This window comes from Vulpes lagopus, chromosome 4 (genome assembly GCF_018345385.1).
Source record: "Vulpes lagopus strain Blue_001 chromosome 4, ASM1834538v1, whole genome shotgun sequence".
Taxonomy (NCBI): domain Eukaryota; kingdom Metazoa; phylum Chordata; class Mammalia; order Carnivora; family Canidae; genus Vulpes; species Vulpes lagopus.
The window spans coordinates 33,787,026-33,810,589 of record NC_054827.1 but is presented as its reverse complement, the minus strand read 5'-3'; the positions used below and the strand labels follow the sequence as shown (position 1 = coordinate 33,810,589).

The following is a 23,564-nucleotide window of genomic DNA, read 5'->3' as shown; positions in this document are numbered from 1 at the left end:
AGACAGCCACCTTCTCCCTGCATCCTCCCAAGACCTTTTCTTTCAAGCACAGAGTTCAGTGTCTGGTGTCTTTTCCTCTTCTAATAGCATGAGCTTTATTGAGTTAGGCTCCATCCCATCCCTACCATCTCAGTTTATTACTGCCCTAAAGGTCCTATCTCCAAACACATTGGCGTTAGGGCCTCAATATATGAATTTTGGGAGATACAATTCAGTCCATAACATTTGTATTTTGTTCTTTTTAAATATCCTTATTTGGGGTAGCCACAGTGGCCTAGCAGTTTAGTGCTGCCTTCAGCCGAGGGCATGATCCTGCAGTCCCGGGATCAAGTCCCATGTCGGGCTCCCTGCATGGAGCCTGCTTCTCCCTCTGCCTGTGTCTCTGCCTCTCTCTCTGTGTGTGTCTCTAATGAATAAATAAATAAATAATCTTAAATAAAAATAAAAATATATCCTTATTTGATTCCTAAGATGAGAGATTAAACCACTGTGTCAGATAAAAATATATTGGTATGACAGATTTTAGTCCAATTTATAATTTAAAGATGGCTTATGGAATATTGCCAAGTCTTTCTCATATGTTGAGAGCTGTGGTACTTTTAGGAAATAGCCTTTGTTTTAAAAAATATTTATGTGTTTAACTGCCCTTTCTTTTTTCTTTAATATGTGATGCCCTCTGATGGCCACAGGGCATTGATGGTACTAAACAGTGTAGTGCAAGCCAGGGTTCTTCAACCTTGACACTGTTGATCAGGATAATTCTTTGTGGCAAGGAGGGAGCATTGTTGTTTATTGTAGGATGTTTAGCAGTATTCCAGTAGCACCTTTCCCTTTACAGTTGTGACAAAAGTATTTCCAGACATTTGCCAAATGCTTCCTGGGAGCAAAACTGCCCATGCTTTAGAATCACTGGTGTAACTGGACCACTCACAGTTCTATAAACAGAAGGGAAAATTCTCTTGACAATCAGAATTCAGATAGTTCTCATTGACCAATAAATCTTCATTTCTCTCTAAATAAACAAACCAGGTATAATATTCCTATTTTAATAAAGCACTGAAAATTATTAAAAAGACTTGGTATTTGTTATCTTTAGATAAATTTGGGTGAACTAAGACTGTTCACCAATATCCTAAGGCTGCCTCTTTGATAATATGGTCAGTCATTTCAGTTTTAAAGAATACCTTTTCTGAACCTCCATCACCAGGGAATGAAATATAAGTTTTGACATAAATACCAGATATTTATATCAAAATGTTATAAACATTTTTCATTTGAAACTCTGGTGCATGGATCAGAACCAGCTGGAGCGTTTGTCCAAAATACAAGTTCCCAGGCCTCTTCCCTGATCATCTTTGGTGGGGGCGTCCAGAAGATGAATCTTGGGCATCCTGAGTAATCTGAACTAGAGTTTGGGGACTGTAAATAGAGATAAACTCCTATGCTGGTACTGCTTGCAGTGGCTCATTAGGCAGGCACCTCTACATTAGACTTCTTATCAGTCTTTCTTACATCCAGTGATTGTTTTGCTTTCTAACTACCCAAGTGACTCAGAACCCCAACAATCCCTTCCTTTTCATTATCTCCTTTTTTGGGTATAAATGGAAGGGACTGAAATTGGGAAGGCAAGAGAGCAAGGGAGGAAGGCAGGAGGAACATCAATAAAGAGGAAAACACCAAAAAATTAACAAAAAAGTATGACAATTAAGGACCTTTCCATGGATAAAGTTCACCTTAAGACCCTCTCTCTCCCCAGTAATGCTTATTACTGCCTTCCGGAAATTTTGGCTTATAACTTAACTGTAATTTTTTTTTTTTTTTTTTTTTTTTTTTTATTTTTTTTTTTTATTGGTGTTTAATTTACCAACATACAGAAAAACACCCAGTGCTCATCCCGTCAAGTGTCCATCTCAGTGCCCGTCACCCATTCCCCTCCAACACCCGCCCTCCTCCCCTTCCACCACCCCTAGTTCGTTTCCCAGAGTTAGGAGTCTTTATGTTCTGTCTCCCTTCCTGATATTTCCCAACATTTCTTTTCCCTTCCTTTATATTCCCTTTCACTATTATTCATATTCCCCAAATGAATGAGAACATACACTGTTTGTCCTTCTCCGATTGACTTATTTCACTCAGCATAATACCCTCCAGTTCCATCCACGTTGAAGCAAATGGTGGGTATTTGTCGTTTCTAATTGCTGAGTAATATTCCATTGTATACATAAACTGTAATTTTTAAAGAGACTCAGGTTATAGATGGCAGAGAGATCCAATAAAGAAAGGCCAACATTTATTGACATTAAGTTACAGATCAAATTTTAGTTGTGTGAAAGCAGTGGTGAATGTTCCTAAGCTTTGTGGATCATGAGACTGTATTGCCTTAAGTTACATTTTGAAGAATAAAAAGTCACTGAACAACAACAAAAAAGTAATTATTGATATAATTAGATTGATATCTACCTTCTTTGATACAGTTTTCTATTAGTTGCTCTTGGTTTTCATTTATATTTTATCTTCCATTCTTTTTCTGTCTTTTCTGTTTTGAATTCAGCATTTTATAGGATTCAATTTTTACTTTTCTATCAGTAAATCAACTATACTTAGAAATTTTTATGGGTACTTTGTAACAGAGTATTCCCAATCTCTCACTCTCATGACTTATATTTCTGTAATTCATTTTTCTTACCTATAAGCTATAATCACCAAATACAATGTTGCCATTATTTTGATCAAACTATTATTTCTTACATCAATTAAGAATAAGAAAAATAAAAGATTTTATTTTACCTTCCTTTATTCCTTCTCTTTTACTCTTTTTTTCTTTATGTATGTATGAGTCTCTATATCAGCCTTAATTGAAGCATTTCTTGCAGAGCAGATCTACTCGTGAAAAATTTTTTGAAAGTTTGAGAAAGCTTTTATTTCTCCTTCTCTTTTGAATAATAATTTTAATGGATATACATTCAAGGTGGATATTTGTTTTTCTTTCAATATTTTAAATATTTCACTCCATTCTCTTCTTACTTCCCTGATTTCTGAAGAGAAGTCCCATGTAATTCTCACCAGTGCTCTTCTACAGATAAAATTATTATTTGTTACTTCTTTCAAGATATTTTCTTCCCTTTCTATTTTCTGGTTTGAATATGTTAATTGTACATGCATTTTTGAAATATTTACCCTCCTTGGTATTCTCTGAAGTTTCTCATTATAAGGTTTTGTATCTGTCATTAATTTTTGGAAATGCTGCTTCAAATATTTTTCTGTTCCTTTCTTTTTTCTCCTTTTGGTATTCCCATGACATGCATGTTAAGTATTTTTTAATTGTACCACCCTTCTTGGATATTCTGTTATAACTTTTTGATTATTTTTTGTTCTTTGATTCCAGTTATGGCATTTTCTATTGATGTTTCCTCAAGCTCACTAATTATTTCTTTGGTTGTATACAGATGAGTCCGTCAAAGGAATTCATTTATTCCATACTGATTTTGATTTCTGGCATTTTAAATATTTTTTTTAGAGTTTCTATCTCTTTGCTTACATTACCCATCTATTCTTTTACATTGTCTACTTTCCCTTAGCACATTAACCATGGTTGTTTTAGACCTCTGGTCTCATAATACCAACATCTCTGCCATCTGTCTGATCTGCACCTTGTTCTATCTCTTCAAATTATACTTTTTGTCTTTTAGTATAGTTTGTAGTCCTACAGAAATAGTCCATTTATATCCATCAAGGGATGACATTTCCTGCTTGCTAGATTATACAGAGGTCTGGTCCTTGCAAGTTAATGTCAGACATTCTTCTCCTAAAGTTACATAAAAACAAAATATGGAGTTACAAAGGTTACAATAATACTAGCTTTTATACTAATATTTTTAAAATTTATTAGTTTCTTATCATGTAGAAAATAAAGAGTAGAGTTATAATTGTAACTTTAGCTTTTAAAAATGCTTATGAATTTATCTTTATTGAGATCTTTACTTCCTCATATAGCTTTAAGTTAGAATATACTGTCCTTTCAAGTCACTCTGCCAGAGACTCTTTTACTGTTATTTACAGGGGAGCTCTAGTAATAATGAATTCCCTTAGTTTTTGTTTCTTTGGGAATTACTTAATTTCTTCCTTACATTTGTTTTTTTTTTTAATTTTTTTATTATTATTTATTTATGATAGTCACAGAGAGAGAGAGAGGCAGAGACACAGGCAGAGGGAGAAGCAGGCTCCATGCAGAGAGCCTGACGTGGGATTCGATCCAGGGTCTCCAGGATCGCGCCCTGGGCCAAAGGCAGACACCGAACCGCTGCGCCACCCAGGGATCCCTCTTCCTTACATTTGAAGAACAGTTTTGCCAAATATACCATTCTTGGTTGACAGGTGTTTTGTTTTTTCTCTTATTTTTCTATTAGCACTTTAAGTATGTCAGCCATTTTGCCTGCTGATTTCCAAATTTTCTCATAAGAAAGCTGCTGATAATCTTACTTAAGATCCCTTGTATGTGACAAGTTTTTTGTTTTGGTGGTTTTTTGTTTTGTTTTTTGCTTTTTAGGTATTCTTTATCCATGAAAGACAGAGAGAGAAGCGGAGGCAGGCAGAGAGAGAAGCAGGCTCCCTGTGGGGATCCAGATGTGGGACTTGATCCCAGGTCCCTGGGATCATGACCTGAGCCAAATGCTCAACCACTGAGCCACCCAGGCTTCCCTGTTTGTGACAAGTTACTTCTATCGCTGCTTTCTAAATTCTCTCTAAACTTAAAAGCCTAGAGATGCCTGGGTGGCTCAGTGGTTGAGCATCTGCCTTTGGCTTGGCATGATCCTGGAATCCTGGGATTGAGTCCCACATCAGGCTTTCTTCATGGAGCCTGCTTCTCCCTCTGCCTATGTCTCTGCCTCTCTCTCTGTGTGTCTTTCATGAATAAATAAATAAAAAAATAACAAATAAATAAATAAATAATCTTCAATTTAAAAAATATTTTAAAAATAAAATAATAAATTTAAAAGCCTTTGGCTAAAGGCTTTTAAAGTTTGATTATACTATGTAACAGTGTGAGTCTGAGTTCATCTTAAAGTTTGTGGGCTTCCAGATGTTTATATTCATGTTACTCATTGAATTTGGGAAGTTTTCAGTAATTATTTCTTCATATATTTTCTCTTCTGAAACGCAAAAGGGTGTTCTTCAAGATTAAAAAAAAAGATACTAACAACATGAAAACACATTAAAGCATAAAATCACTGTAAAAATTAAAATATATTCAAATTCATGATACTCTAATATTTTAATGTTAGCATGTAAATTACTTTAAACCCTGGTATAATAATTAAGGAACTAAAGCTTTAAAATTAACTAGGTACAAAAATGTGTTAATGGGTACACCATACAAAATGATGGAAATCGTGGCATTAGTTACACAAAATGTGGGAGGAGGAGTAATTAAAGTGTAGAATATTTGTATAAGCTCAAAGTTGGGTTGTCATCAGCTTAAGATAGACTGTTATATCTATAAAACATTTTGTGTGAGCCTCGTGATAGCCACAAATAAAAAGCCTATATTAGGCACACCAAAGAGAAAGAGAAAGTAATCAAAGCATAAAAGTGATTTGATTTTTAAAAAATCAAATCACAAAGGAGAACAGAAAGAGGAAAAACAGAACAAAGAAACCACCAGAGGGACTCCTAGGTGGCTCAGGGAATGAGCATCTTCCTTCTGCTCAGGTCAGGATCCCAGGTCCTGGGATAGTGTCTCTTATGGTGCTCCTCACAGGGGTCCTGCTTCTCCCTCTGCCTATGTCTCTTCCTCTCTCTGTGTGTCTCTCATGAATAAATAAATAAAATCTTTAAAAAAAAACCACCAGAAAATGAGAAAAACAAAGGCAATAGTAAATCGTTACAAATCCATAATTACTTTAAACATAAATTAATTTAATTTTTATTAAAAAAACAACATCAAATGATATACTGCCTACAGTGATTTACTATACTTTTAAGGACACACTTAGGCTGAACATGAAGGAATAGGAAAGATTTTCCATGCAAATGGTAACCAAAAGGCAATAGTGTGACTATACTTATATCAAAGAAAATATACACTTTAAGTAAAAAATTGTCAACAAAGACAGGAAGGTCACTATATAATGAAAAAAAGACTCAATTCATCAAGACGATATAAAAATTAGAATAGACATGCACCTGAATTCCAAACATCTAAATATATAAAGGAAATATTAACAAAACTGAAGGAGAGAAATAGAGAGCGATACAGTAGTAGGAAGGAAGCACAGAAAATTTTTTTTAGTGATGGTGAGTGGAACTTAATTAGTGGGTGAGAACTCTTAGTTTTATGCAAACTAAACTGTTTGAATTTTACAAAATTTTATTTATCTAATTTACTTTATTTTTTTAAATTTGTTTTTAAAGATTTTATTTATTTATTCATAAGAAACACAGAGAAAGAGAGAGGCAGAGACACAGGCAGAGGGAGAAGCAGGCTCCATGCAGGGAGCCTGATGTGGGACTCAATCCTGGGTCTCCAGGATCACACCCTGGGCTGAAGGCAGCGCTAAACTGCTGAGCCGCCTGGGCTGCCCTACCTAATTTACTTTAAAATGAAAATTAATACTCAACTATTAAATGTAAAAGCAGAATAACATGTAAACACCATAGGTGTAAACATGTAGAATTGCAAGTTTATCATAAAGTTTTATTTTATTATTCATTTTAAATATTTTTTACATCTATTTTATTTTGGAAAATGTGTTCACTTAAAAATGAAATACAAATAGCTGATCACTAAAGTAACATTTTAAAAAGGGCATTAGGATAAGAAATTAAAGTTTCCAGGGGTGCCTGGGTGGCTCAGTGGTTGACCATCTCCCTTCAGCTGAGGGCGTGATCCCAGGTCCTGGGATTGAGTCCCACATCAGGCTCCCTGTAGGGAGCCTGCTTCTTCTTCTGTCTATGTCTCTGCCTCTCTGTCTGTGCCTCTTATGAATAAATAAATAAATATAATCTTAAAAAAAAATAAAGTGTCCAAGTCAATTGAGGGCAATATTATTACAATATTTTCTATAGAAATTAAAGTGTAGGAGTAGAAAATCCAGAAGTGGTGATAGCAAATGTTCACAAAATAACTAAATGAGATATTTTTGAAAAATTCTAAATTCATCCAATGTTGTACTCTCTTCTGTGAATACAATGGCCATAATTTATTGAATCCTGTGTTTAAAAATGATTGGGGAAGGGTAAAATATTTATCAAAAATGGTCCACATATGGAGGTCATAAGTATACTATCATGTAGGTAGTGATTTTTCTCATTAGCTATTATGTTAAAATTTTCACTACTTTTTCTAACCTGTTTCTCATACAGTATTTAGAAACTTAGAAAAAGGGATCCCTGGGTGGCGCAGTGGTTTAGCGCCTGCCTTTGGCCCAGGGCGCGATCCTGGAGACCCAGGATCGAGTCCCACGTCGGGCTCCTGGTGCATGGAGCCTGCTTCTCCCTCTGCCTGTGTCTCTGCCTCTCTCTCTCTCTCTCTCTATGTGACTATCATAAATAAATAAAAATAAAAATTAAAAAAATTAATTTAAAAAAAAAAAAAGAAACTTAGAAAAATAGTGATTTTATTCTTTTGAACATATACATAAGGTACAAAAACTAACATAATTTATAGTAATTATATGGCTTTTTTGTTTGTTTCAGATATGTAATAATTTGGGTAACTGTCATTGCTTTCCTGGCTATAGGCCTCCATATTGTGAATTCCAGATTGGCTCACCAGGGGGAAGTATTGATGATGGAAATGTTAAGAAATCTGGTGAGTAGAAATGACACTTTTAAAGTACATGCATTTTTTTTTTGTACATGCAGTTTTATGAAATACTTAAAGGACTATAACGCTCAGTCAAATCTTTCATGATCACCTGAATAATTAAGAGAGTTACCTTAATGTGGAGAAAAGGGAACCCTCTTACACTGTTGGTGGGAATGTGAACTGGTGCAGCCACTCTGGAAAACTGTGTGGAGGTTCCTCAAAGAGCTAAAAATAGATCTGCCCTATGACCCAGCAATTGCACTGCTAGGGAATTACCCCAAAGATACAGATGCAATGAAACGCCGGGACACCTGCACCCCGATGTTTATAGCAGCAATGTCCACAATAGCCAAACTGTGGAAGGAGCCTCGGTGTCCATCAAAATATGAATGAATAAAGAAGATGTGGTTTATGTATACAATGGAATATTACTCAGCCATTAGAAACGACAAATATCCACCATTTGCTTCGACGTGGATGGAACTGGAGGGTATTATGCTGAGTGAATCGGAGAAGTACAAACATTATATGGTCTCATTCATTTGGGGAATATAAAAAATAGTGAAAGGTAATAAAGGGTAAAGGAGAAAAAATAAGTGGGAGATATCAGAAAGGGAGACAGAACATGAAAGACTCCTAACTCTAGGAAACGAACTAGGGGTGGTGGAAGGGGAGGGGGTTGGGGAGTGGAGGTGACTGGGTGGCGGGCACTGAGGTGGGCACTTGACCGGATGAGCACTGGGTGTTATTCTGTATGTTGACAAATTGAACACCAATAAAAAATAAATTTATTTAAAAAAAAGAGAGAGTCACCTTGAATAGTGGCTTTAATTAAATTAATATTACACAATATTTGTAATGAGATTTTCTCAGATACTTAGTTTTCATCAACTTAGTTTAATACATCAGAAACAGTCCTCAGGTTTTAATTAATGTCAAAGCAAGAAATAAGATGATGAACTTAATGAATAAATAATAGATGTGCTCTGACTGCTATACCAATAAACTATCCCTCTTATCTCTCTTCTTGTGCCTCCATATTCCCTAATACACAACAATATTGAAATTAGTCCAGTTAATAACCCCACAATGACCTCTAAGTGTACAAGGGAAAAAAAAGTCACAAGTTTCTGACTTTAACTCAAAAGTTCCAAATGAGTAAGCTTAGTGAGGAAGACATACCGAAAGCCAAGACAGGCAAAAGCTAGGCTGCTTGCACTAGTTAGCCAAGATGAGAATGCAAAGTTTTTGAAGAAAATTAAAAGTGCTAATCCATAAACATACAAATAATAAGAAAGCAAAATAGTGTTACTGCTGAAATGGAGAAAGTTTTAGTAGTCTGGATAGATCAAACCAGCTAGAACATTCCTTTAAGCCAGGCAATGTCCAATCCAGAACAAGGCTCTAATTTTCTTCAATTCTTCAAATGCCAAGAGGTTTGAGGAAGCTGAAGAAGAAAAGTTTGAAGCTAGAAGATGTTGGTTCATGATGTTGAATAAAAGAAGTTATCACCATAACATAAAAGTGCAAAGGAAAGCAGCAAGTGATGATGTAGATACTGTAGCAAGTTAGCCAGAAGATTTAGCTAAGAAAACTAATGAATGTGGCTACACTAAACAACCGATTTTCAATGTAGACAAAACAGTCTTCTATTGGAAGAAAATGCTGTCTATGAGTTTCAGAGCTAGAAAGGAAAAGTCAGTGCGTGGCTTCAAAGTTTCAAAGGGTGGGCTGAGTCTCTCCTATTAGAGACTTATGCAGCTGGTGATTGAGTTGAAGCCAGTGCTCACTTACCATTCTGAAAATCCAAAAAATCCTTAGGAATTATGCTGCATCTACTCTGCATGTCCTCTATAAATGGAACAGAAAAGCCTGGGTGACAGTACATCTGTTTACAGCATGGTTTACTGAATATTTTAAGCCCACTGTGGAAGCCTGCTGTTGAGAAAAATAGTTGCTTTTCAAAATATCATTGGTCATTAACAATGTGCCTGATACCCTAAGAGTTCTGATGGAGATGTACAATGAGATTAATGCTGATTTCATGCCTGCTAAAAAAAAAAATCATTCTAAAGCCCATGGATGAAGGAGTAATTTTAACTTTCAATCCTATTATTTAGGAAATCCATTTCATAAATTTATGGCAGCTATAGATAGTCTATAGTGATTCCTCTGATAGAGCAAATGAAATTGAAAACCTTCTGGAAAGGATTCACCATTTTAAATGTAATTAAGAGCATTTGTGATTCACTGGAAGAGAAAATATCAACATTAACAGGAGTTTGGAACAAGTTGACTCCAATCCTTACATAGATGACTTTGGTGGCTCAAGTCTGGTGGAGGAAGTAACTGCAGATGTGGTTAAATAACAAGAAAATTAGAAGTGGTACCTGAAGATGTGACTGTATTACTGCAATCTCATTATAAAACTAACTATTGAGGAGTTGCTCCTTATGGATGAGTAAAGAAAATGGTTTGCTGAAATAGAATCTACTCCTGGTCAAGGTGCTATGAAGATTGTTGAAATGACAGCATAGAATTTAGAATATTAGTTAAACTTAGTTCATAAAGCAGAGTTTTAATTTTAAAAGAAGGTATAGTATAGGTAAAATGCTATCAGATAGCATTACATGCTACAAAAAATTATTCATGAGAGGAAGAGCCAGCACATACACAGATAAGGCACTCTCCTGCTGCATTGCTGAAGCTCAGGGGCTTGTGTAATCAGGACATTTTTCCTGATGTTTTTCTGAAGCTGGTAAGCATGTTCCTCCCCATGCACTCTCTAGTTGCCTTGTTAAAGTGAATGGTTGCACACAATCCACAGAGGAGATACCATTTGATCTAACCTGGTGGGCAAGAATGCAGGCATTCCAGAACTCCATGGAACCATAACAATCAGAAAGAAAGAGTTTTTGACACACCACCATCAATAGGATAGTGCACAGACAGCAGACTGAAACACAACCGTAGTCTTCCTATGGAGAGGCCTATTTAGGTAGCCTGGAGTTTAGGCTTGAGGGACAGTCTTTAAGTTTCCCACAAATGTAGAGGCTAAGGAGGTACTCCCAGAAAATGTAGTCAGGGAGACACCATCCTTGTGCACACCTTTGGCTTCACTAGAGCTCAAGAACACTTCCTAGAAAAGGTCTGACAGCCATGCAGCCCCCAGGGGATAGCTTTAGATCTCCTGGTCTCAACACCAGCAGAGGTTATGATTATGGCCTCACAGGACTGCATATATTTATATATATTAAAAGCCGATGACTGAGGGTCTGGCATTCAAGCAGCCTGAAACTAAGTGTTAAATGAGATTCCTCCCTTTGGATCACAACAGGTCGTGGCACACACTAAACAACAAGGGACTATTGAGAATAAATATGCAGTTTAGAAAATCAAAAAAGTTCAAGAAATAATCAAGAGTTAGAACAAGATTCGAATGAGAATAATTATCATCTACAAGGTCACTCCTTCAAGACTGAGAGGTAGATGTTTTGCCTAAAACACAGAAATAAACACAAAATAAGGAAAAGAGAAATACATTCCAAATTAAACAAGATAAACTTTCAGAAAAATATCTTAAGATATAAAGATAATTATAAAGATTAATTATAATTATATAATTATAAAGATAATTAATAAATACTCATTAAGATGCTCACCAAATGGGAAAAGAATGGATAAATACAACGAGAACTCCAAAAAAGACAGCATAAGAAAGTAACAAACATATGTCATCAAGCTGAAGAATACAACTGAAATGAAAAATACACTACAGGATTCCACAGCAGTTTAGATTAAGCAGAAGAGATTAGTGAGCTGAAAGATATAGCAATGGACATCATGAGAGTAGTAAAATTTCCTTATTTATTGTTTGTTTATTATTTATTTATTTATAAGTAGTTGTCCAGTTTTCCCCTTCACGATTTGTTGAGGAGACTACTTGGGTCTTTTGTCAAATATTACTTGATGATATATGCAGGAGTTTATTTCTGGGCACTCAATTCTGTTTCATTGGTTTACATATCTATTTTTATGCCATTACCATACTGTTTGGATTACTATAGCTTTGTAGTACAGTTTGAAATCAGAAAGTGTGACACTTCAAGTTCTGGTCTTCTTTTTCTGGATCATTTTGGCTCTTCAGGGCCTTTTGTGACTCCATACAAACTTTAGAATTTTCTATTTCTGTGATATGCCTTTGGAACTTTGATAGGGATTCCACTAAACCTATGGATGGCTTTGAGTAGTATGGACATTTTAACAATATTGATTATTTCCATCAATGAACATGGGACACATTTCCATTTGATATTGTCTTCTTCAATTTCTTTCATCAAAGTTTTGTCGTTTTCAGTGTATAGATCTTTCATCTCATTGATTAAGTTTATGCCTCAATAATTTAAATTTCTTTATGTTATTGTGAATGGAATTATATTTTTCTTCAGATATTTTATTGTATATGTATAGAAACACAACTGTCTATTGGACATTGATTTACTACTTGACAACTTCATTGAATTTGTTTGGTAGATACAATTTTTTAGTAGCGTCGTTAGTATTTTCTATATACAGGACCATATTATTATCGGTGAAGACAGTTTTTCTCCTTTCTTACTGATTTGGGTGTTTATATCTTTATCTTATTACTGTAAATGGGAGTTCCAGTACTATGTTGAACAGAGTGACAGTTTTGTCTTATTTTTCATCTCAGGTGAAAGTCTTTCAAAATTTTAGCATTATCTGTGGACTTGTATATGATCTTTATTATGATAAGGTATCATAATAAATTTGTAAATTTGTTGAGAGTTTTATAATGAAAAGCTTCTGTATTTTGTCAAGTGTTTTTTGTGCATTTATTGAGATGATAGGATTTGTATTTTTATATCTTTCATTAAATTTATGTGGTTTCACATTTATTGATTTATGTATGTTGAATAATTCTTGCATCTCAGATAAAATCCCACATTCTCATGATGAATTATCTTTTTAATATGCTATTAAATTTGGTTTGGTAATATTTTGTTAAGATTTTGTGCATCTATATTTATGACAGATATCTGTAATTTTCTTTTCTTGTGGTATCTTTTTCTGACTTTGGTATCAGGGTAATGCTGCTTTTGTAGGATGAGTTTGAGAGTGTCTTCTCTACAATTGTGGGAGGTGTTTGAGAAATATTGGTGTTTATCTTTCTTTAAATGTTTGTTAGCATTCACCAGTGAAGCAATCTCGTTTGGCGATTTTCTGTTTTGGGAGTTTTTGATTACTGATTCATCTCCATACTCTTATTGGTTTGTTCATATTTTCTACTTTTTCATGTTTCAGTCTTGATTACATGTTAATAGGGATTTATCCATTGCATCTAGGTTATCCAGTTTGTTGGCTATAATTATTATTTTTTTAATTAATTTTTATTGGTGTTCAATTTACCAACATACAGAAAAACACCCAGTGCTCATCCCGTCAAGTGTCCACCTCAGTGCCCGTCACCCATTCCCCTCCAACACCCGCCCTCCTCCTCTTCCACCACCCCTAGTTCGTTTCCCCGAGTTAGGAGTCTTTATGTTCTGTCTCCCTTCCTGATATTTCCCAACATTTCTTTTCCCTTCCTTTATATTCCCTTTCACTATTATTCATATTCCCCAAATGAATGAGAACATACACTGTTTGTCCTTCTCCGATTGACTTATTTCACTCAGCATAATACCCTCCAGTTCCATCCACGTTGAAGCAAATGGTGGGTATTTGTCGTTTCTAATTGCTGAGTAATATTCCATTGTATACATAAACCACATCTTCTTTATCCATTCATCTTTCGATGGACACCGAGGCTCCTTCCACAGTTTGGCTATTGTGGCCATTGCTGATAGAAACATCGGGGTGCAGGTGTCCCGACGTTTCATTGCATCTGAATCTTTGGGGTAAATCCCCAACAGTGCAATTGCTGGGTCGTAGGGCAGGTCTATTTTTAACTCTTTGAGGAACCTCCACACAGTTTTCCAGAGTGGCTGCACCAGTTCACATTCCCACCAACAGTGTAAGAGGGTTCCCTTTTCTCCGCATCCTCTCCAACATTTGTTGTTTCCTGCCTTGTTAATTTTCCCCATTCTCACTGGTGTGAGGTGGTATCTCATTGTGGTTTTGATTTGTATTTCCCTGATGGCAAGTGATGCAGAGCATTTTCTCATGTGCATGTTGGCCATGTCCATGTCTTCCTCTGTGAGATTTCTCTTCATGTCTTTTGCCCATTTCATGATTGGATTGTTTGTTTCTTTGGTGTTGAGTTTAATAAGTTCGTTATAGATTTTGGAAACTAGCCCTTTATCTGATATGTCATTTGCAAATATCTTCTCCCATTCTGTAGGTTGTCTTTTAGTTTTTGTTGGCTATAATTATTGATAGTAGTCTCTCATAATTATTTGTATTTCTGTGATAGTACTCTCTCACAATTCTTTGTATTTATGTGGTATCTGGTTGTATAGCTCCTCTTTTATTTCTGATTTCATTTGATTTCTTTTTCTGTTTTCTTGAGTTAGTATAGTTAAAGACTTGGGTTTTTTAGTATTTTTTAAAAAGTCAGGTCTTAGTTTCATTGATTTTTTTCTGTTATTTTTCTAGCCTCTATTTCATTTACTTCTTCTTTGATGTTGGTTATTTCCTTTTACTAACTTTGAGCTTAGTTGTTGTTTCTTTCCTTCGTTCTATGAGGTATAAAATTAGGTTATTTCCATCTTTCATTCTGTTATTAATTTCTAGTTTCACACTATTGTGATAGGAAAAGATACAGTACGATTAAGGAACTTTTGTGCACTGTTGGTGGAAATGTAACTTGGTACACCACTGTGGGAAACAGTATGAAAGGTACTCAAAAATTTGAAAATAGGAATACCATAGGATCCAATAATTTCACTTCTGGGTATTTACCCAAAGAAAGTGAAAACAATAATTCAAAAATATGTATGCAATTTTGTTTATTTCAGCATTATTTATAATAGTCAAGATAATGAAAGCAACCTAAGTGTCCATCTATATGTATTTATATAAATATAATGGAATTTTATTTAGCCATATAAAAGAATGGAATCTTGCCTTTTGCAATGACATAGATGGACCTACAGAGTATTATTCTAAGTGAAATAAGTTAGCCAGAGAAAGACAAATACCATATGATTTCACTCATATGTAGAATTTAAGAAACAAAACAGATGAGTAGAGAGTTGGGCAGGGGTAGAGAAAAGGAGGCAGACCAAGAAATAGGTTCTTAACTATGGAGAACAAACTGATGGTTACCAGAGGGGAGGTTGTTGGGGGATGGGTAAAATAGGTGATGGGGATTAAGGAATGCGCTTGCTGAGATGAACATCAGGTATTGTATGGAAGTGCTGAATCATTATATTGTATGCCTGAAGCTAATATTATACTGTATGTCAATTAATTGGAATTTAAATAAAACTTAAAAAAAGACAAATGGATAAAGATGACTTTACTCTTTTAAAATTTGCTAAGACTTGTTTTGTGACCTAACATGATCTACCGTGGAGAAAGTATAAATGAATATGTATTCTATTGCTTTTGGATGAGTTTCTGTATGTATCTGTTAGGTCCCTTTAGTCTATGGTATGATTCAGATCAATTTCCTTGTTGATTATATGAATGATCCATTCATTGCTGAAAGAAGAGTATTGTGGTCCTGTACTATTATTGTATTGTTTTCTATTTCTCCCTTCACACCTCTTACTATTTGCTTAATATATTTAGCTGTTCTGAAGTTTGGTACATGAATAAATATTTATAATTGCTATATCTTCTTGATTAATTGATCCCTTACTATAATAACCTTCTGTTTATTGCTACTGTTTTTGGCTTAAAGTCTACTTTGTCTGATTTCAGTATAGCTACTTCTGATCTCTTTTAGTTTCCATTTGCATGGAATATCTTTTGCCATCTCCCTACTTTGAATCTATATATGTCATTAAAGCTGAAGTGGGTCTCTTGTAGGCAGCAAATGGTTGAGTCTTATTTCTTAACCATTCAACCTCTCAAACCCTTTTATTTTTTTTAAAGATTTATTTATTGAGAGAGTGAATGAGCAAAAGCATGCATGTGAACAGGGAGACGGGCAAAGGGAGAGGGAGAGAATCTCAAACAGATTCCCCATTGAGTGTGGAGCCTGATGTGGGATTTGATCATGACCTGAGCATAAATAGTCAGATGCTTAACCAACTAAACCACAAATGCAGGTCCCATTCTATGCTTTTTAATTGACATATCCACTAACACTAAGAGTAATGATAAATAAGGACTTACTAATGTCATCTTATGGTTTCATGGCTGTTTTAAAGTTCTATTTTTCTTTTATTCCTTTTTTGATTCCTTCCTTTATAAATTGATGATTGTCTTCTCTTTACCTTTTTTGTTTCTATTTTAGATTTTTCTTTGTCATTCTTATAAGGTTTACATAAAGCATAAAACATTATAAAACATAAAGCATAAAACATAATAAAACTAATAATATATATAGGTTAACTTTGATCATATACAAAACCAATATTATTTTATTCCCCCTTTTATGTTTTTGATGTCAAAATTTATATTTTTTATTGTGAATCCATCAAAAATTGGTGAAACTGGGGCACCTCGATGGCTCAGTGGTTGAGCATATACCTTTGGCTCAGGTCGCGATCTTGGGGGGGGTCCTGGGATTGAGTCCCACATCGGGCTCCCCATAGGGAGTCTGCTTCTCCCTCTACCTATGTCTCTGTCTCTCTCTCTCTGTCTCTGTGTCTTTCATAAATAAATAAATAAAATCTTTAAAATAAACAAACAAATAAAAATTGGTGAGACTATGACTATTTTTATATTTTTTGTCCTTTAACCTTTACTCTAGAGTTGAAAGCATATCATTATCATTATATTACAATATTAGGATATTTTCAATCTGACTACATATCTTTGCCAATATGTTGTATATTTTCATATGTTTATATGTTACTAATTAGCATTCTTTTGTTTCAGCTTGAAGAAAACTTTTCAGCATTTCTTATAAGGCAGGATTGGTGGTAATACATTTTCTCAGCTTTTGTTTGTTTGTTTTTTAGGGGAAAATCTTTATCACATTTTCAATTCAGAAGGACAACTTTACTGGTTAAAGCATTCTTCCTTGGCAGTTTCTTACTTTTAGTATTTTAAATATTCATCCCATTCTCTCCTGGCCTGTAAGATATCTTCTCAGAAACCTACTGATAGCATTAGGGGAATTTCTTGTCTGAGTGAATTTTTTTCCCTTGCTTATATAATTCTCTGTCTTTGGTATTAAAAAGTTTTATTATTATTTGTCTTAAAGAAGAGCATTTAGATTGAAATTTTGAGGTGACCTCTTTGCTTTATGAACTTGGATGTCCAAATCTCTTCCTAGGTTTGGGAATTTCTCAGCAGTTATTTCTTTAAATAAGTTTCCCATTCCTTTCTACCCCTTGTCTTCCAGGAATCCAATAATACATATGTTATATCTTTTCATGTTGTTCCATAACTCACAGACTTTCTTGATTCTTCTTCCTTCTGTTTTTTTTTCTTTTTGCACTTCTGATGAAATAATTTCAACTGATATTTCTTTTAGCTCACTGATTCTCTCTTCAGCTTATTCAAGTTTGCTGTTGAAGGTCTCTATTGAATTCTTTAGTCATATATTTCAACTATTACTTTTATAGGGTTTTTTTTTCTTTTTTGTTTCCTTCTCCTTGTTGAGCTTCTCACTTTGTTATCATATTAATCCCTGGTATTATCATTAAATTGTTTATCTGTATTCTCTTGTCGCTCTCTGAGTATCTGTAGAGCAGTTACTTTGAGTTCTTTGTTGAATAATTACTTGATCACCATTTGTTTTAGGACAGTTACTGGAGGTTTACTATATTCTTTTGCTGGAGACATTTCCTGATTCTTCAGGATCCCTGTATACTTGCATAGGTGTCTATACATTTAAAGATGTGGTCACCTCTTCCAGAATTTATGTACCAATTTTAAAAAGGGGAGGATTTCACCTGTGAATGGAGCACACTTGATCATCCTATGATCCTGGGCCTGATGGTGCAGAGTACCAAGTGTAGGGCCACATAGTGGCACAGGGTCCAGGGAGATGTAATGCCTTTTTGGTTCAGGCCACTGGGGTATACCTTATCAACAACTGTATGGTCCTTCTGAGCACCCTATGGGATCTATAGTTGCTGCAAGTGTTGTTTGGGCACTTCCAGGAACAATAGTTCAGGGTGAGCTTAAGCAATGGTGATTGCTAGACCAAGTGGTATGAACACATTTGGCTGCAGGGCCCAGCTGCAAGTGCCTATGTATTGGCAGAGATCAGTCTCAGAGACACTTGTGGTGATCAGGGTCAGGGAAGATAGCAAGGGCCAGTGCCAACTATGGGCTCACAGGAAGCGGTAGTGGCTCTGGGTGTGTTTGCTTTCATGGCTTTACACTCCATCTCCAGTTGTGCATGCTTCAGCAGAGGCTAGTGATGGGCCTTTGGCTAAGAGACATCCAGATGCACAGTTGGAGGAACTCTCTTCAGCTGCACTGATAAAGTGTTTGTATTTAGAATATACAAAAAAATTATATTAAGGATATATAAAGAATCCTTGAAACAAAAAGCAAACAACCTTACAAAAAGTGAACAAAATACTTTAATGGAAACTTCATCAAAGAAGATAGATAGATGACAAATAAGCTCATGTACAATTGCCCAGCATCATTTATCATTGGGAAAATTAAATCAAAATTAAATATAATTACCTCTCTATTAGAAATTGGTTAAATGTAAACCAATACATACATACATGACTGCTGTTGTAATGTAAAATTGCACAGTTTCACAGTTTCTTAAGAAGATAAACATTCATCTATCATATAATCCAGTCATTTTATTATTTACTGAAGACAGAATCCTTATGCCAATACAAAACTTTGTATATAAATATTTATAACAGCTTTATTTGTAATATATAAAATCTGAAATAACCCAAATGTAAATCAACAGGTGACTTATATACAAAGTGTTGTATATTCAAATACATTACTATTGAACAATAAACTGGAATGAGCTATATAGTCATATGTACCAATGTGGATGAATTTCAGCATTACCTTATGTGAAAAAAATCAAGATTAAAAAGAATACTGTTTAATATTAAATTGTAGAAAATGAGATAGAGCAGTGGCTGCCCATGTAGAGGAGTGCTAGCATGATGAGTTTATAAAGGTGCAAGAGGAAATTTTTGCATATGGTGGATATATTCATTATTCTGATTAAAGTGATGATTTCATGGGTGTAATAAACTTATCAAATAAATTTTAAATGTATGTATTTATTATATGTCAGAAATACCTCCAAGATGTTAAAGTAAAAAATTTAAATGGTAAATGAGGATATTCACACTATTTCGTTGTCAAGTCTCAGGCACTAGTTAAATCTATCTTATTTACTTAACAAATAAAAAATTATAAGAATTTTACACTAAATGGAGAAAAGCCACAGAGGTCAAACAAAACAATCTTTAAAGTGTTTGCCTAATTGGGGCATATATTTTATCAAATCTTATCCATATGTACAATTAAAATGTTTGTATTTTATTGTATATAAAGAATAAGTATACTTTAAAAAAAGGAAGTACTGTATATATGAAATATCCAAGACTCCCATCCTCTGTTAATGGGAATATAATTGTTACAATTTAGGAAAATCTTTTGAAAATTTACTAATGTTTACTATATGCATATGCTATGAATAAAGACTGCTACTCTAATCACATATATCTATTGAGAGCTATGTGTATATAAGTTGATTAAAGGACATGTAGTAGAATATTCATAGCAGCACTATTCATAATACTCATCATTGCAAATTACTTAAATACCCATAAGGAACAGAATGCATTAATGGCTGCCATTTCTATGCAAATATATAACATACAGTGGGGTGAATGAACATTTTACAATTATAAACAACAATGTGGGTGAATTCCAAAATAGGTAATAATGAGCAAGAAAAAAAACCAGACAAATATGTATATACAATATCATTCTATTTACATTAAGCTTAAAATCTGTAAAATATTGATTCATGCTCTTAGAGACCAAAATAGTAAGTATCTTTGGGAAGGATAATGATGGGAAGAAATCAGACTGGGAGTTCTGAGGTACTGGTAATATGCTTCCTGGATTTGATATTGGTTACATGGATGTGTTTAATTTAGAAAATCCTTTGAGCTGTACAATTATGGCATACATTCAATTCTGTTTACATGTAATACTTCAGCAAAAAACTAGCTAAACAAACAATAATATAAGATATTTGCAAACTTTGGAAAGAAATGATGATTAAAAATGTCCTGAGGATTCTCTTGGATTCTGGCAGGATCTGTTTGTTTTTTTTTTGTTTTTTTTTTTTTTTTAAGATTTTATTTATTTATTCATGAGAGAGACACCGAGAGAGAGAGGCAGAGACACAGGCAGAGGAAAAGCAGGCTCCATGCAGGGAGCCTGACGTGGGACCCGATCCCACCCTGGGCCTAAGGCAGACGCTAAACCGCTGAGCCACCGGGGCTGCCCTGGCAGGATCTGTTTTGAAATGTAGATTTCAGGGATCGCTGGGTGGCGCAGTGGTTTAGTGCCTGCCTTTGGCCCAGGGTGTGGTCCTGGAGACCGGGGATTGAATCCCATGTCGGGCTCCTGGTGCATGGAGCCTGCTTCTCCCTCTGCCTGTGTCTCTGCCTCTCTCTCTGTGTGTGTGACTATCATAAATAAATAAAAACTTTAAAAAAATGAAATCTGGATTTCAAATAAGAAATTTTTCCATTTCATTGTTAATACATTTATATATTATGCACTTTGTGATTCACATAATGCTTTAATTTTTAAGTGCAAGAAATAACAATATACTTGTTTTTCTCTGACTTAATTCATTTAACATGATAGTCTCTCCCTCCATCCATGTTGTGAATGGCAAGACTTTATTCTTTTTTATGGCTGGATAATACTCCATTGCATATAAAGAAATACACACACAGGGGGGGAGGGGCAAGATGGCGGAGGAGTAGGGTCTCCAGGTCACCTGTCCTCAGCAAATTACCTAGAAAACCATCCAATCATCCTGAAAACCTACGAATTCGGCCTGAGATTTAAAGAGAGACCAGCTGGAATGCTACAGTGAGCAGAGTTCGCGCTTCTATCAAGGTAGGAAGACGGGGAAAAAGAAATAAAGACACAAAAGGCCTCCGAGGGGGAGGGGCCCCGAGGAGCCGGGCTGAGCCGGGGCGAGTGTCCCCAGGACAGGAGAGCCCCGTCCCGGAGGAGCAGGAGCTGCACCGACCTTCCCCGCGGAAAGGGGCTCCCCGGGAATTGGAGCAGGATCCCCAGAAAGGCGGGGACGCCCTCGGGCTCCCGGGGACAGTAACAGAGGAACTGCGCCCCGGGGAGATGCGCCGAGCTCCCTAAGGGCTGCAGCGCTCGGCGGGACCCGGAGCAGCTCGGAGGGGCTCGGGCGGCGGCTCCGCGGAGGGGGCTGCGCGGCTCCGGGAACAGCTCAGCGGCGGCGGATCGCGCAGAGGAAGAAGCTTCGCGCGGAGGGGGCTGCGCGGCTCCGGGAACAGCTCGGAGAGGCTCGGGCGGCGGCTCCGCGGAGGGGGCTGCACCGCCGGGAGCGCGAATCCAACAGCGCAGGCTCCGGAGCACAGGGCGCCGGGACACAGCCCAGGATCCGGCCTCCCCCGGGACAGGCAGAGGCCGGGAGGGCCCAGGACAGCAAGGACGCTCCTGCCTGGAGCTGAGCAGATCAGCGGCCCCGCCCCGGAGCCCCCAGGCCCTGCAGAAGGAGAGCCCCGGAGCTACTGCGGGGGCTGGATCCAGGGCCCCAGAGCTGCCCCCGCCACTGTGGCTTCCTCCCGGGGCCTCACGGGGTGAACAACCCCCACCGAGCCCTGCACCAGGCAGGGGCAGAGCAGCTCCCCCAAGTGCTAACACCTGAGAATCAGCACAGCAGGCCCCTCCCCCAGAAGACCAGCGAGACGGACCAGTTCCAAGGGAAGTCAAGGGACTTAAACTACACAGAATCGGAAGATACTCCCCCGTGGTTTTTTTTGTTTTTTGTTTTTCTGTTTTTGTTTTTGTTTTTGTTTTTTTTGTTTGTTTTGTTTTGTGCTTTTTTTTTTTTCTCTCTTTCTTCTTGATTTCTGATTGCTTCCCCCACCCCCCCTTTTTTCTTTTTTCTCCTTTCTTTCTTTTTCTTTTTCTTCTCTTTTTCCCCTATTTTTTTCTTCTTTCTCTTTTTTCTTTTTCTCTTTTCTTTCCTTCTCTCTCTTTTTCTCCTTTTCCCAATACAACTTGTTTTTGGCCACTCTGCACTGAGCAAAATGACTAGAAGGAAAACCCCTCAAAAAAAAGAATCAGAAACAGCCCACTCTCCCACAGAGTTACAAAATATGGATTACAATTCAATGTCAGAAAGCCAATTCAGAAGCACTATTTTACAGCTACTGGTGGCTCTAGAAAAAACCATAAAGGACTCAAGAGACTTCATGACTGCAGAATTTAGATCTAATCAGGCAGAAATTAAAAATCAATTAAATGAGATGCAATCCAAGCTAGAAGTCCTAACGACGAGGCTTGACGAGGTGGAAGAACGAGTGAGTGACATAGAAGACAAGTTGATGGCAAAGAGGGAAACTGAGGAAAAAAGAGACAGGCAATTAAAAGACCATGAGGATAGATTAAGGGAAATAAATGATAGCCTGAGGAAGAAAAACCTACGTTTAATTGGGGTTCCCGAGGGCGCGGAAAGGGACAGAGGGCCAGAATATGTATTTGAACAAATCCTAGCTGAAAACTTTCCGAATCTGGGAAGGGAAACAGGCATTCAGATCCAGGAAATAGATCCCCCCCTAAAATCAACAAAAACCGTTCAACACCTCGACATTTAATAGTGAAGCTTGCAAATTCCAAAGATAAGGAGAAGATCCTTAAAGCAGCAAGAGAAAAAAAGTCCCTGACTTTTATGGAGAGGAATATTAGGGTAACAGCAGACCTCTCCACAGAGACCTGGCAGGCCAGAAAGGGCTGGCAGGATATATTCAGGGTCCTAAATGAAAAGAACATGCAACCAAGAATACTTTACCCCGCAAGGCTTTCATTCAAAATGGAAGGAGAGATAAAGAGCTTCCAAGACAGGCAGGAACTGAAAGAATATGTAACCTCCAAACCAGCTCTGCAAGAAATTTTAAGGGGGACTCTTAAAATTCCCCTTTAAGAAGAAGTTCAGTGGAACAATCCACAAAAACAAGGACTGAATAGATATGATGACACTAAACTCATATCTATCAATAGTAACTCTGAATGTGAACGGGCTTAATGACCCCATCAAAAGGCGCAGGGTTTCAGACTGGATAAAAAAGCAGGACCCATCTATTTGCTGTCTACAAGAGACTCATTTTAGACAGAAGGACACCTACAACCTGAAAATAAAAGGTTGGAGAACCATTTACCATTCAAATAGTCCTCAAAAGAAAGCAGGGGTTGCCATCCTTATATCAGATAAATTAAAATTTACCCCAAAGACTATAGAGAGAGATGAAGAGGGACACTATCTCATACTCAAAGGATCTATCCAACAAGAGGACTTAACACTCCTCAATATATATGCCCCGAATGTGGGAGCTGCCAAATATTTAAACCAACTAATAACCAAACTCAAGAAATACCTTGATAATAATACACT

At 36.4% G+C, this 23,564-nt stretch overlaps 1 protein-coding gene across 1 annotated transcript in view; it reads left to right on the top strand.

The window, feature by feature from the left end:
• ADAM18 (ADAM metallopeptidase domain 18) overlaps positions 1 to 23,564 on the top strand; it is a 271,792-nt gene that overhangs the window by 243,381 nt on the left and 4,847 nt on the right. The window contains exons 35-36 of the mRNA XM_041751041.1: positions 7,693 to 7,811; positions 8,686 to 8,699. Of these exons, the coding sequence (XP_041606975.1) occupies positions 7,693 to 7,811; positions 8,686 to 8,699 (133 nt within the window). The remainder of the gene's footprint in view (positions 1 to 7,692; positions 7,812 to 8,685; positions 8,700 to 23,564) is intronic.